This window comes from Thunnus maccoyii, chromosome 5 (assembly GCF_910596095.1).
Source record: "Thunnus maccoyii chromosome 5, fThuMac1.1, whole genome shotgun sequence".
Lineage (NCBI taxonomy): Eukaryota > Metazoa > Chordata > Actinopteri > Scombriformes > Scombridae > Thunnus > Thunnus maccoyii.
The window spans coordinates 9,278,369-9,294,364 of NC_056537.1; the positions used below are offsets into that span (position 1 = coordinate 9,278,369).

The 15,996-nt window shown below is 38.8% G+C and overlaps 1 protein-coding gene across 1 annotated transcript in view; it reads right to left on the reverse strand.

Annotated features, from left to right (window-relative positions):
* Nucleotides 1-3,930: 3,930 nt before the first annotated feature.
* The window catches only part of cspg4 (chondroitin sulfate proteoglycan 4), a 70,971-nt gene continuing 58,905 nt past the window's right edge, over nt 3,931-15,996 (reverse strand). The window contains exons 7-11 of the mRNA XM_042410624.1: nt 14,557-14,755; nt 14,086-14,217; nt 12,666-12,826; nt 8,707-8,890; nt 3,931-7,653 (exon numbers count right to left, since the gene is read on the reverse strand). Of these exons, the coding sequence (XP_042266558.1) occupies nt 5,783-7,653; nt 8,707-8,890; nt 12,666-12,826; nt 14,086-14,217; nt 14,557-14,755 (2,547 nt within the window). The 3' untranslated portion in view covers nt 3,931-5,782. The remainder of the gene's footprint in view (nt 7,654-8,706; nt 8,891-12,665; nt 12,827-14,085; nt 14,218-14,556; nt 14,756-15,996) is intronic.

Genomic DNA, 15,996 nt, shown 5'->3' on the forward strand with positions numbered 1-15,996 from the left:
AATCCGCTGAAAATGTGAAGAATAAGACATCATAGTACCGCCTACGCTGCTGCTTGATTGAGAAGTGATCTGTGAGAAGTGCAGTACAGCAACTCCACAGTTTAACACCAACTTTGTTGCCAAAATGAGAACAAACAGGAACTTGCGGATAACCGCATCAATTAGAGAAAAGTTGAGTCAGTGGAGGTCTAAATTCAAGAGAAGCAATGCACCAATCAGGCCGAGACGTTTTATTTTCAGGTCTTGACTTCTGCACTGATGTGAGAGATTTCTAAGGAAGGAGGGAACAGCGTGCACAGAAACACATCCAGGTTTGGAGGTTTGTCCTGTTACATGCCACTTACTGCATGTGGAGAGCTGATTGAGTCTGTAGATAATGTAGCAGAGTAAAGTCCAAAGCAAACAGACATGTCTCTTCTACTAAAGGCTGACTCAGAGCCTTTCTGCAAGACCTAATGCCAATGTCAACACAACCCTGCTCAGCCTTACATTGAAGGTTAACAAGCACACAAATGTTCTTAAACTTAAAGAGGCTGGAAATAATGCTGACTTAATTGCTTGTTACTTTGCTTGTAAAGACATTCAGGTTACCTAGAAGAGTTTTTGTCAGACAAGGACAAAAACAAGTATCTACTAGTACAAGTATATTGCACCATCCCTTGTGATTCTGGCACTCTTTGTTCACTTTACATCTTCAACTGAAAATCTGTAAACCTCTAACACAACTGTACTTGAATGAGTGTGTTCACTGACATGCCAAGAACTCCAGAAAACTTTGACAACAGCTAAAGAACCAACCAAAAACCATAAAATCTGACACATTCTTTCTCTAGTCCTTTAATTTCGCAATTGAAGAGTACAAGCATTTATCATCATGGCATCTCAAGAATTGTTCCCTCCTCCTTGCCTTATGTGTTTTCATTCCCATCGGTCTTTTGAGTGAAAGGAATTAGTTTCTTCCAAATTTACACTGGATAATATCCGCCAATCAGCTCAGCTTCTCTGACCAGGTCAAAGACATAAAAGAGAATAAATGAAGCCTGCTTCAAGAAACACTCTCCCGTCCAAATCCTGAATCTGGTGAGAGGCCTGTGGCTACAAAGCAACATCCAGCTTCAATATACAGGCACATCTGTGTGAGTAGACAGTGGGAAGTGTCTACTCAGTAATAGGAAAAAGAAATGATTCCTTTCTTAAACACATACACTGTGTCACTACATGGTTTGCATTTTTGTTAGCAGAGTTGAGTCCCACCAAAACACAAACAACCCAGCGTCAGAACATGAAGTCCTCCTCCTTGTTGGCTCTTCTTAATACATGTTTATAAAGGCTTGACAAAAACAAAAATTATAGTGCGGTGTGTCAGAGTTCTGTTTAATGCTTGACCTTCAGGGCAGGGATTCAGATTAGCAGTGACTTCATATGTTTCATAATAGACAATAACTCTCCTCAAATTGTCTCCTTTTCACAATCTTCTGTCTGTATCTTTTATCTTGATATTTCTGATGAAGTCAAGGAAAACAACATTGTATTTGAGCTTCTACATACCCCAAGTTACTCTGAAACCTTTAGTATGTCCTTGGTGAAGTATATAAGCACTGTTGCTTAATTTTGTAAGTTGATTTCAATTCCAGTTTCAATTTTGCTAGTTTGTGTCATTTCGATTTCTTTAAATGTGCAGCTTTAGTTTCAGTTAAAGTTTAGGTTTTCAACTGGATGTGCACACAGTGTGCCAATACTGAATTAACGGCTGATCAAGGCTCACCTTTCACTGACTTTTTAAAAAATCTTCAATAACCCCTGAAGGAGGCAAATGGACTTAATTACACATGTAAGAAAACAAAAACAAAGAGAGGACAATCAACATAGTTGTGAGTTACATCCATTGCACAATGACTGCTGAGAGATCATGACATAAGCAGACACAAGCTGCTTATGAAACCTGCAGGATGAGTGCCGGGAGCCGAGCAGAGGCACACCAACTGCAGGCAAGTGGCACCGGGAGAAGACAAGAGAGCAGGGAAATGTAAAAAACTTAGAGAAACACTCAGAGTAAAGGCCATTCACTGGAAAGAATGACAGCTGGAGAAAGCCTTGTTAAATGCTGACAAATGGCTGCAGGAACAGTTCTGGTTACTCGAGGGTCTGTTTGAACACTAACGCCACCTGGTGGTGTAAAGCACACATAGCATCTTTAAAAAGCAGATGATAAAAGGTTGACGTAAAACATTTTCCTGGGAAAGACACAGCACATCATAAAAAATGAAATCAAAGACACAGCTGTGTCTTTTTCCAAGAAACTGTTTTAATACAGTTCCTTTATTGAAAGGCTCAGTTCGTTGTCGCTGTTTTCCTGTCTCTGATAAAATTCACCCCAGGCCATCACTGTAAATAACAATATTTGTTTACTGCATTTCCACAGTTAATAATAAAAAAAGAAACAGATTTAAAAACTGAATACTTTAGTCATTGCTTAATAATGTGGCATGTTAATTGCACTGGAGTGGGATTATACATGCAAAATTTGCATTTGATTAGACATGTCATGTTTAAACTTCTTTATTCATTAGGAACATGTATGTTGTGATTATGCTGTGCTGAAACACAGACATGCATTGAAAATAACATGCTAGCAAATAGCACCCACCTTGCACAACTTATAAATGAACTCTTTTTGTAATTAAATAAAATATACAGCGCAACTATGAGCACGCTATAATATTGACCACTGCAGCAACCACAATACTAAAAATGAAACACCAGAAAAGTGAATGCAAAAAAGAAAAAAAAAAAAGATTTTTCATTTTAGGGCTAAAAGTAAGCACAATAAGTGATGATTACTTATTTATTCAATACTTTTCAAAGCATAACAATAAAAACATTTAGCACAAAAAACAGGCAGAACAGAAACATGCACGAGAGCAACACAAAACAATAAAGACATAATTAACATAAAATTTAAAAAGCATAATTATTAGTTAAGAAAAGCAACGGAATACAAATTAGTCTTAGGATATTTTTTAATGTCAAATGAATTCAAAGATATAATAGTGAGAGGTAAACCATTCCAAAGTTTAGGAGCAAAAACAGTATTTTAAGCCAGGCTCTTCTAGTAAACACTGGTTGGCCAACATGAGAGACGTTTAAACTCCTATATGAACAGAACAACTCAGAAATGTAATCAGCGACTGCACATTGTTATGTCTGATGAGCAATAACTAAAATTTTACATTTAATTCTAAACTTCACTGGTGGCCTGTAGAGAGAGGTGGAGGTGAAGTTCTTTGTGTGCTTTGTCCTTGTAGAAGACGGGCTGCAGCATTTAAAACCATCTGAAAACAAGCCACAGTTCCTTGGCAGAGGCAAGAGTATCATGAATTACAGTAATGTCTTAGAAGTATTTCTCATTTGGGCAAAAAAGCCAATTAAGAAATGGTTAAATGATGAAAGTTGCTTTGTTATGTTATAATACATCATACTAGTATGAAGTCAAAAACAACAGAAGAACATTAAAGTCACTGGAAAAAAAAAGAACAACAGGTTTTGTTGCATGAACGTTTTTATTTCCATTAGTGCCGAGAAAAAGCTCAGAGGTGTACTGTAGCTTTGATGGACATTTCTCTTGCTCCAGAAACTAAACATCACTTTCAATTACTGTTATTTTAAAAGGCACCTGTCGTTTACAGATTACAGTTCAATCTCTGACAAAGCACATAACTTGAGTATGACTTGATGTACGGGGAGTGACAGAAATAATAAATAACGAATGAAAAAAAGACAGGTGGAGATCTCTGCAATGAACTCGAATCATCAGTAAGCAGAAAATGAAAGAGTGACACACGCACATGCACACACACACACACACGAACACACACACACACACACACACACACACACACACACACACACACACACACACACACACACACACACACACACACACACACACACACACACACACACACAAGACAGGCATACGCATGCACACACATTGTAATTGATCATTCTCATTAAATGCAGTTACTTGTATTTATACCTTCAACACAAAACATGATATATATATATATATTTCGAGATGTTATTTAGGCCCCAAAATCTTACTCACAAACAGAATATTTACACATAAAACTGGTAATACGTGAATGTGATATCCTGAAGGAGTAACCTGTCTTTTTATTTCAGCTAAAAGTTAATGTCACTGGAAATACACAGTCTCCTTAAACACATCACTTCCTGAGCTCTGTGCTGTCTATAAGATCTATATGTCCTGCTCTCAAAACACTACAAAAATAGAAGATCAATAGAAGATAAAAAAACTGCGAAGAAACAATTGTATATTCAGTACATGACTAAACGAGAATAAGGTCTCATTGGTATACAGTATGAGAAAGGAAATGTACAGCAAATGGTCAAACGCTTTGCAGAAAGATCAGTTGTTTGCATCTTTCTTTTTGTTTAGTGGATAAAAACAAGCTTTTTGAATGTCTCATTATACGTCTTCACCTTAAACCTCCATTCAACATTCAACAATCAGACAACTTAACCATCACAGGTCTGAGTGACAAAAAAAAAGACATCTAAAGATGAACAAGAGAGTTCTGATTTACAGCAATATTTGTAGTAGTTTCAACGTACAAAACAAGTTTAAAGAGTTTTAAAAATCTAATCTCTCTTCAATATATGACTGTCTCTATATTCAGCTTACATATGGAATGCTTAAAATCAAAAATAGCTCTGAAGACATGAAACAAAACTGAAACTGCATCAAGTCAGTGTCTTCATTTTGACCTCACCAGTGGAGCATTTTAATCATTATCCCCACCCCGGCACCAAGCAGCTTTTATGAACCCCAGATTGAGATGACCTCATCCCTGCCTGTCAGCCCATAAGGATGTGTTAAAGACCGATGCTACCGAATAACGTCCTTTCCTGTGGTCTACAAATTGTGCACTGTGTATTTTAGCGGTCAGTGCTGTGCCAGTCCAGTGAATATTCACAAGCACTTTGGAAGCATGCAGAAATAATAACATATGACAGATGATGACATTACTCTGAGCTAAATTCAATCAAACCTGTGCATGTTTTTTGCGACAGGTTTTTTCATTTTTAAAGGTTAGTTTTCAGTATCAATCCATCCGCTTTCCACACAAAACTCAAACTACTGAAATATTTAGTGTGATGACATCAAACTGAATTTAGCCCTGAGAAACAAAACACAACGGTACCTTAAAAACACTGAAAAATAAACAGAAAACACAAAGAGGCAGTTTGTCATCTTCTCGATAATACAGCATATATTTACTTCTTCATTTATATACACGCTTATCAGCTTTCCTGATGAACCAAAAACTAAAATCAAACTACTACCAAAACTTTAAATTACCTATCCACTCAAATGAATAATATTGGCCTATGATATCATATGCAATATAATGACAGAGCACAACCAAAATACTTTCTTTTTGCAAACACAAGGCATGTTTATGTCTTCATTTGTGCCCTTTGACAAAGAGGAATGATAAAACTAAAATAAATAGACATGACATGAGCCTCCTAAGATAAGAAACTGCCTCTTTCTTTGCCAATAAGTATTCAGTGTTTTGTTGCCTGAGAACCTGTCCACAGTTATGTTGAGATAAGAAAATAACCAATGGCATCAAAAAATAATTTTCAATTAAACTGCTGTGGCAAGAGGTCTTTAATACTGAGAGGAATGATTTGAGGAGGCTGTGTTGCAAACTCTTGAGGATCCACCTCTCTCTGTGTCCCGTGTCAAAGTGTCTCAAACCCAGTACTGGTTCTTTTTCAAGGCCGGGTTTGTTGTCCGACAGTGCTGCAACAACTCCGGGTCTGCGTCTTTGGAATCCATGTTGGACATGGGGATGTTATTAGCTGGGTCAGTCTTCCGAAAGGTTTCTGCGCTGGCCACCTCTCCGTTTTTGGGCTTGGACGCTGCTGTCTGGACTTCGTGCTTACCTGTCTTGTTTTTACGGATCAGGTAGTAAGCCAAAACTCCTGCCAGGAGCAAGAGGAGAAGGATCACCAGGATGGGGATGAGAATGGACCAGAAGTTGCTGCGCCGTGACACTGCAGGTTTCCTGTGAGAGCCAGTGTCAGAAGAGGCTGTAGTGGGGGCATCTCCATGGGGCCAGTCCATCTTACTTTCCCAGCCGGGACCAGCTGGAGTGGCACGAGGGAACCCACCCACACCAGGGAGGTCATTACCGTCCTTCGATGGGGCTTCTGAAGGTAACCTCAATAGAGTGGCAGGGTAGACTCCAGAGGCGTTATAGGGGCCGGTCTTAAAGGAAAGCACACATTCTGCAGGAGGGACTCCGTGGGCTTTGAGCAGGAAGCGGGCCTCATCCTGAGTGACACCACCTCTGGATCTGGAGGAGCTATTTAGGATTTCCATAGCTACACGACCCTCATCCAGGTCCTGCTGGCTGAATGTGTCCACTGGCTGACCTGCACCAGAACCTCTGGACCTCACAAAACGAGCCCCTTGAGGCTGCTTGGTAACAGTGAACGTGGGGGAGGTCCTAGTCTTGTTTGCCAGGGGAGTTGCATCCAGAAGCTGCCTGTCAAGTTGGACAAGAGTACCTTGGGGTAAGAGAGGATCTTGAGCGATGTTGGCCAGAGGCTGGACTGTGATGTTGAGGACAGAGGACACATTAGCAGCCCGGCTGCGAGCTACAAATGCAACACTGTCTCGAGGTGAAGTCGACTTTACAAAGCGGACACTGACTCTGCCTTCTTTGATCTGTTTCTGGGTGAAGGCGGACGTGGCCTGACGGTCTACCATGACAGCTGCATACTTTGGAGTACTTGTGATCTTATAAAGGACATCTTCCTCAACAGGTCCACCAGTAGTGGCTCTCAACATCTCTTCAGTCACCAGAGTCTCATCATCTCCTTGCTTCACCTTGATCTCAGTGGCTTTGTCGAGAAACAGGGTGCGAGCTAGAATGCCGATGTGGAGTGTGTATGGCTCTGTTTGATGTTCTCCATCTGACAAAATGAATTCCACAAAGCCGTTGGCAAGGCTGCCATCACTCTTAAAGCCCACCTGCCCACGATTGACCATATCTTGTGTGAACTCAGAAATGGGGCCCATTGTGAGTGAGTCAAACAGATGACCGTTTCTGGGGGCTTTGGTTACTTTGAAGTGCACCTCATCTGGCGGACTGTCCTCGTCTTGAGTGTTAAGATGCCTCTGGGTCAAGATGATTTGTGAGCCTTGAAGAACCTCCAACAGCATGTCTATAGTGACCAGCTCGGGAGGATCAGAGCCCCGCCGTTTGATGGAGATGTTAAAGTTCTCCTCCAGGACCACAGACTCAGCAGGGGAGGCCACACCATCACCCTGAGGCTTCAGACGGGCCCTGAAAGAAAAGCTGTCAGAGGAGGCCCCTGAATCATCATGGAGATACTCCACCTCTCCCTGAGTTACATCTTCCTGCAAGAAGAATGGAGCATCACGGGGCAGGTCCTGACCCCTGAGAGTGATACGTCCATGATCAGGGAAACGTTTCATCTCAAAAACCACATCCACTTCACCTCGCTCAGACTCAGGCAGGCTGGCCAGAAGGTTGGAAGCATCAAGAATTGAATCATCAACGGCTTTCCTCTGACCTTGCACAATTTCCAGACCTGAGTAGAAACAATGAACACAAACGAATTTTAAATGTCATTAAATTCAGTTTTCAGAGATACTTTATATTCAGTTTTGGCTGTCCCCTGTCGCTGTTTAATTATGCAGCACAGCAAATTTAGGCTGTTGGCACATTAGGAGAGACAGATGGAGCAGGGTGCTTGTTGTTTTGGCAGTGTTAGAAGCAGGGGTGATAAATCCCTTTATGAATTTGGACTGTTCAGGCGATGAAGAATTACAGTACATAATATGAAAACTATTCTAAAACTCTTCTCAGCAAGGAAAATTTATTAGGAATGTAAGTCAATGTGATTTTGTCCAGAATGGCAACTTTTTTACTATGGAATGAATTGTGCATATTTTAATAAGATTCAATAATTATTCAATTCAAACTCTCACTTGCTTCAGAACGTTTGTATTGAAAGCATACATGATACATTTAAAAAATTATGTTTACAGTTGATGACGCAATGTGATTCTACAGTCACCAATCAGTGTTTTCCACTGAAACGGAGGCACCACATTAAAATGATATTACACCTAAATTCTACTTTATGTTTTGAGTATGAAACACTCACAATAAGCTCACTACAGACTCTGTTCTCCTTGAAGAAACAGACAACAAACTTTTTATAGCTACGTGTCAAGCCTACAGTATTCAGTATTCAATAACAGACTCTGACTCAGCTTTAGAATTACGACACCCCAAAATAAATGCCTTATTAACGACTGTATATGTTTGGTGTTTCTATAAAAGAGCATGTATTCTTAGCCAACCTCCTCTGTATAAATAAAGGAAAAACATAAACTGCTGCAGCTGTTGAAAACAATATTTCCGCAATGACACCCTAGCGCTATTATAATTGGGCTTTACAGACTCATAGCCACTTATCGCTGCACCGCAACATCTGCTGACATTTGTACAGTAATTACAATTATATTAAATTAGTTATAGAGTGGTCATTTATTTAGATACTAATCTATTAGAGTGGTCATTTTGGAAAGCCATCTCACATGAAAATGTTGTGTTCCTTCCTCATCTCATCACTTACCTTTGTTCTTCCACAGCTGCGAGGAGATGTTGCTGTGAGCGGCATAGTAAGAGACAGTGATGGGCAGGATGTGACGGACATCTGGGGCTGGTTGGGATGACAGAATGAGCTCTATGGAGTCCCTCACAACCCAAAAAGGCTTCTCTGGTATCTGGTGCTCATAGAAGACCATGCCTGACTCCAGCTGTGTATCGAGGGAAACAAAATCAGAAAATGGTGAGCCTCAAGATTTCCATACTAAAATTACACACTGGCAGCCAGGTTAAAGCTATTATATCCTCCCATGTGTTGACATAGCTAATTTGAGTATTTTGTTAAAACATGACAGCAACAATAAGATACTTCAATTATGTATATTGTTTCATTCCAACTAACTTTTGTAGATTTGGGCAAGAAAATAAACAATACTACACTAATATAAGCTTCATTTTGATTGATTTGTACACATTCTCAGTCACTTTTTACTTTTCTTGAGTAATCTTGTAAACTATAACTGACATTTTAGTTTGCTCAAATATTTCATCGCTCTTTTCCCCTCTGATGTTTATAAGCACCACAGTAAAATGGGAGCTTAAATGGCTGCAGCAGTGGTTTTGGCTCAGATGAACTGGGATACGGGTTTGAGCATTGGAATGTGACTGTCTTTGTTCGCTCTCTGAGGTCACTGTGTCCTAAACTCAACTCTTCTCTTGCTCTCTCTCTGTCTCTCTTACACACAAACACAAACACACACACACACACACACACACATACACACACACACACACACACACACACACACACACACACACACACACACACACACACGTACACGAATAAATTCATGCATGCGTGCACAAAGACACACTGCTGAATAACTCAAACCATCAAATCATGTTTTCAGCTCAACGTAGTGTTAGATTTTCTGTCACACTCTCAACGGAGCCGTTTGCAGGGAAAGAATTTGTTCTCATACTCATCCAAGCACGGTCAAATGTCAGGAATGGAAATGAGCAGATTGTCTTGAATCAGATGGAGACAAGGAGGAGCAGACTGGGAGACACACTGGGCTTATGGTGCTTGCTCAGTGGGAATATTTACCAGTAGTCTTGCTATTATTTTGCACTACATGATGAAGTTTTCTACTCCATAATCCCCCACCAAACTCATTAAATGCTAAAATATAATCAGTAGTGTTACAGCTATAATAACATGCAATATTTACGTATTTACTTAGGTTAATCATGTCACCTACTGTAGGTAAAGAGAGAAGAACAGGAGTGTGTGCAGCTTTATGGACAATATGTTACACTAAACAAACTAAGGAGGTCTTTGGAGTCAAGAGCCACACCCTGACTTTTTAAATTTTTTTTACATTGTAGCCCGCAAAATCTGGCTTTCTTTTAATTAAACTAAGGACTCCGTGTGGCTGGAATTTTATTTCTTGTTTGCAAGACCTCTGCTGAGTTACTTTTACAACTGTACAATAAACATTAAAATGGTTGTAATTAAATCCCCTAAAGTCATTCATATGTATTATTCTCTGATCTTGGCCCCCAGTGTATATTTAAACTTCTCAAACCCATCCAGTCCTTGACATACAGTATGTAGCTTTGAGATATAGATAGAAAGATTTATTTGACTATAATAAAAGTAAATGCAAGGCTGCAATCACCCAGCCCTGACATACAATTAAAATGGTCAAAAAACAAAAAGCTAAACTTTTATTAGCATGAGACATGCTAATGGTGAGCCTGAACAACACAGTGGTACAATGATGTATTCAATGAGACCCCCTGCTGGTGAAGAAGAGGAACATGTTGAGGCCTCATATGAGTTTGAAAGATCACTAAACCTTATCATTCATACACAAAACAGGCTATATCACACAATTACAGTAAACTAATAAGAAAACTTTATTTAGGCAACCCAGTGCTCATAATTAGGTGATGAAGCAGGTCAGTTTTTACTTTAATGTGATTCTCAGTATCACATTAAATGTGGGCTACATATATTCAGAGTTGAGGTTACAGTAGTTGTAGCAATAGGATTAATTATAAGGTCAGAATTGAAACAACAGTGTGTAGATATGCAGTAAATAGCTAAGTACTGACAATTGATAGTTTGTTGAGTGTTAATATTGTCAGATTCAATAGATTTCTGCCAATTAAAACATATATTTTATCCCATTTCACAAAAAGATCCCCCTTGTAAATGTTATAATTCAGCTTCTCATGTTTAAACAACAAAACAGGCTGTTTGTCAATGCCTTCCAAAATACCCCATACAGTGGTGACTAGAGGGATTCATATCAGTGTTTTCTCATCTGTCACCTCTAAGGTTTGTTTAAATTTAGATAACTCAAACTACTTGTTTAAGGACAGTGAGGCAGACAGTAGGCAATCATTTAAGGAAACCAATGTTGATGGTGTAAGACCACAGGTGACTTCTTTTACTAATGTCATTGTGTGTTTTACTTTACAATATGTTTTATCTGTTCTATCACTCTTTTCATCTTATTCATATTATTTTATTGTTGGGTATTTTATTATATGCCATTTTCTGTACTTTTAGTGGCCTGATTTTATTTAATTGTATTGTGCTGATTTGTTTTATCTTGATTACTCCATGAAAAACACTTTGTCACTTTGATTTGAAAAGTGCTTTATAAATAAAGTTTATTATTATATATTATTATCATAGTGGGAGATTAGATAGGAATCGCAGTCTATGGTTTCAAAGTCAAACATATTCCACCACAACAAGTTAGTTAGAGAGATGAAATGAGACCATAAAGTAGTTAATTTCCAAGTGTATGAACAAACATCTAACGTTGTTTTTATGATGAGGCTGCAGTCATCAGTTTTCTGTCTTGTCAACAAAAACTAAGTAATGGCTGCTTGAAGGTGCAGTGTGTAGGATTTAGTGGCATCTAGTGGTGAGGTTGCAGATTGCAACAAACTGAATACCACTTACCCTCCCCTTCCAAGCATGTAGGAGGACATACGGTGGCTGTGAAACTCGTGACATACATGAAAGGCCCTCTCTAGAGCCAGTGTTTGGTTTGTTTGTTCTGGGCTACTGTAGAAACATAGTGGTGCAAGAGGACCCGCTCCATATGTAGATATAAAGGGCTCATTCTAAGGTAACAAAAACACATTGATTCTTATTTTTAGGTGATTATACACTGATTAAAACTTAATATTTAATGCTTATGAATATTATATTCCATTTCTGCCAAGTCCGTTCTGATAGATGCCGCTAAATTCTACACACTGCCCCTTTAAGTCTAGACTGAACAAGCTTTACTATTGACAGAGTTCACTGCATTGACTTTGGTGACAAAAAATAAAAGTAAGTGTGGAAAATACATGAAATAAAATAATTCAGAGCAGACTTTTAATAGTATTCAGAGTTGTTCTAATTACTTAATTTCCACATTTGGAAGAGCAGTGTGTTCTGCAGCACCGGTTTGTGATGAAAGGAGGATTAGCTTCATTTTTATGCATTAAACTGGCATTATGTCTTCTTATATGTCTGTCTGGTATATGCAGCAGACAACTGGAGTGCCTTCAGCAGCTACGACTGCTCTGTAATGCAAACCTGCTATTAATAGGAATGTTGAGGCTGAAAGTGAAGCAGATTTATTTGAAAAAAGAAAATGAATAATAGTTGAACTTACAATGCCCCTTTAATGCAAGTCATTATTGAAGTAAATCCCATCAAAAGGTGTTTTTTCTTTTAGTTTCCCTTGAAAGTTTTAATCCACAAGTTATTTATCATTTAAGTTGTACTGTTTAACAGCCTTTAATATTTACTTTTTACCATAACAAATCATTTATTGTTATTATGATTAAAGAGAAACACATAATTCATTTTATGAGGAGATGAAGGGAAATAAGTTAAATGTCTCCTAAATGAAGCACATTACACAAACACACATTTACCATCACAAACACACAGGAAAAAAAAGTAATTACCTGTGTTTGAGAGAAGCTGTTAATTTCCTCATACTGGTTCTTGTCATGGGCCAGAATCAGTCTTCCCAGACGTGGTGGGCGGATAAGTGAGTAACTTATCTCATTTCCATCCTCATTGGTTACAGCACCCAGATTGGCACTCGTGATGGGCTGCCGTGTTCCTGTGAAGACACACACACACACACACACACACACACACACACACACACACACACACACACACACACATTTAATTTAACTACACTTCTGAATGACTGAAAACAGACAAAGTGCCACCATCTTCTTTTTTTTTGACAGAAAAAGCACCAAAATTGCAGTAACTAAAAGTATAATAGTCTGATTTGATAGTTTGCATCCCCTACACTGTGGAAATGTCTCACTACATTGAGATAACACAAAAAGACACCTGCACATGATGCTATAAACACATCCTACGACTGCTGTCTGGCAACTCTGAGTCCCGTGATTATTCTGTGGAAAACGGCCTCTTGGCAGTGTAGATGAGTTTGTAAAATGAAGCAGTCTAGAGTCGTCTCAAACCTCAACGGTTACGGTAACTCCTGCGCATTACTGTGCAGAGGAGTTTCCTGATGGGAGAAATTTCATTCCAAAATTTTATCCAAGCTTTTAAAAAATGTCCCCAATGTCGTGCATAGAAGCGAGGTTTATTATGAATGAAGCTGAGGTTATTTCCTGTGCTGATTCATCTGGAGAAAGTTTTTTGAACCTCTAGATATAAAGTGCCGTTTTATTTCCAAAGTACACAGATGGATCTGAACCCTCTCCATCACTGGACCCACTCTCTCCCCATGGACATTAAACACTTGATGACCCTCCCCAGTTTAAAAAAAAAAAAGCTCTCAAAACTCATCTTTTTAAAGCCAATTTTAAATAATGCTCAGCTCTTCCGATACTTTTAAATGAATACTGTATGTTTCTTTTTGTCTTTTACTCTCCTTTACTGAATTTATTTTCTCCTTTTGTGTATTTCCTGCTCTGTTGTCATTGTGTGTAACTTATTTTTTGCCAATTTGTTTTTCTATGTAAAGTGTCTTTGAGTACCTTTTAAAAGCACTGTATAAATAAAAATGGTTATTATTATTATTATTATTAATAAACTTGAAATGTAACAAATGTGTACAGTATTGACACCCCGGTTTTGGGGCACTCAAACCATGACATCTACCTCTTATGAATGACAAGTTCAATTAATAAAGAATAAAACGCACCCTTTTTTAATTCAATACACTCTGGGTTTAGGTTTAGTTGGACATATGTATTTTTTGGCCACCTTTTGTCTGACATATAGATACAAAACAAAAAAATACAACGGTTAAAAAATAAAAGCACTGTAACGACTTGGTTGAACATGTCATCGCACGCCGCTCACTGTGATTATCCTTCCATCTCTGCATCTTACCTGGAAACACCATGAGCTCCTCCTGCGTTACCATGGTGATAGTGAGAGGCCTGGCTGTGATGACAAATCGGAAGAGAGGAGATGTGTGCTCTCCGTCTGTCACGGTGAAACTGAAACCGCCAGACTCCTCACCTGGAGGAAGAGAAGAGTTGTGACCTGACTTACTGGTCATTGAGTTGGCTTTAAGTTCATTTGTTGTATTTCTCTCCTTCTTATACTTTCACTTATATAATTTTCTACACATAACCTGAATAGAAAACCTTTATTTGGTACAATAAAGTGGCAAATAAAAGCTACTTTCAAGTTTTTTTTTTACTACCAAATGACACAAAATAGCCACAATATATTTTTACTTGTAAACAGTCTCATAAGCTTGTTTAGAAGGTGGTAACTTTAAGTCACAGATTAATATAGAATACACTTCAAACATAAGATTGAGGACTTCTTTCACTCTCAACCTCGTGGCCTCACCCTCGTGAATGAAGATGACTTCCCCTCTGTCTATGTGAGCCTGAGTGAAATTTAGGATGCTCTCCTCAGGCGCCTCTTTCAACGCCACTATCCCATTGGTTGGCACCTCAACGTTGTACACCAGTTCCTCTGCAGGGGTATCAGCATCCTCAGCGCTCAGCATGCTGGGGGTAATATCAGCTTCCTCGCCAGCAAGAACCTGTGAAATATCAAAGACGGTAGGAGAGAGAAGGAGAGAAACAAAGATGAAAAGACACTTCAGATCACTCAGTCTGTTTGGAGGAATATAGTTCAAACCAAGGGTCAGTAGTTTATTTGAAAATTATGTGAGGCTGCTCGATGTACAGTGTACAAATACAATATGATGCTGTTTATTAGTGCATGTCTGCAGTAATTTAAAGAAATTACACATTATCTTTACACAAATAAAGTTAGTGGGACAACAGAAATAAACAAATGAAGGAACTCTGAAAAAAAATTAAGTGCAAAAACAAGACCAAACCAATCCTACAAACAGCCACCCCCAAAAGTAACAATTTAAAAGGTTAATTATTTCACTGTGGCAGTCTAGACGCTCCTGTTATCAGAAGATGGAGCACAGCAGTGCAGGCTGAATGACTCTCCTCGGGTGGAGTGGCTTTAATGGACTTCTAATGGTTGGCTGCCTGAAAGGAGCATTAATTGAAAGAAATGGGCCAGATCCCCAGAAAGTCATTCTTAAATAGCTAGAATCAGTTGGGAAAGTGAGCTGCGGGTGCCCTGCAGTAAGAGGTATGTATCGATCTTGAAAGCCATTCGCCCTCTGAAACCTCTCTTGCTGCCTCCGCTCTCAGGATAAAGAGCAAGAAGCCTCCGGCAGAAGGAAGAGGAGAGAAGAAGCCTCAGTCACGGATATTACTGCTTCAGGTGTCACTCACTGAGATTCTGTTATATTTAGCAGTTAATTTATGCTATATGGCACGTACAACCGTGTATCGTTCATGTATAACACATATGTTGAGTTACTGAAGCACTAAAGGTGTAATTAACTTTTTTATGACCCAGGTTTTACTGAAGATACTTATATCTACATATATATCCATTACTAATCCCCTTAACTACTTTTGAAGGGCACATATGCATGACTATTTAATATGGAGTGTGGCATATATTGCATTGCTAAATACCTTAAAGGGGACATATTATGCACATTTCCAGGACTTTATTTATATGCTGTGCCTCTGCTGTTATATCTTTGCATGATTTACAGTTAAAAAAAACTCCTTATAAGCTGCATCTCGGCAGACTTCAGCCAGCTCTAGAGGCTATGAAAACAAACAATAGTTGTAGGACTTCACTTCTCTTTCTCGTGGTTTACTCAAAATTGAAACTTCTCAAATACGTCTGTACATGTTCAAGCCTGAATCCGATCTGAAATATGTGAGTGGACAAGAACTGATA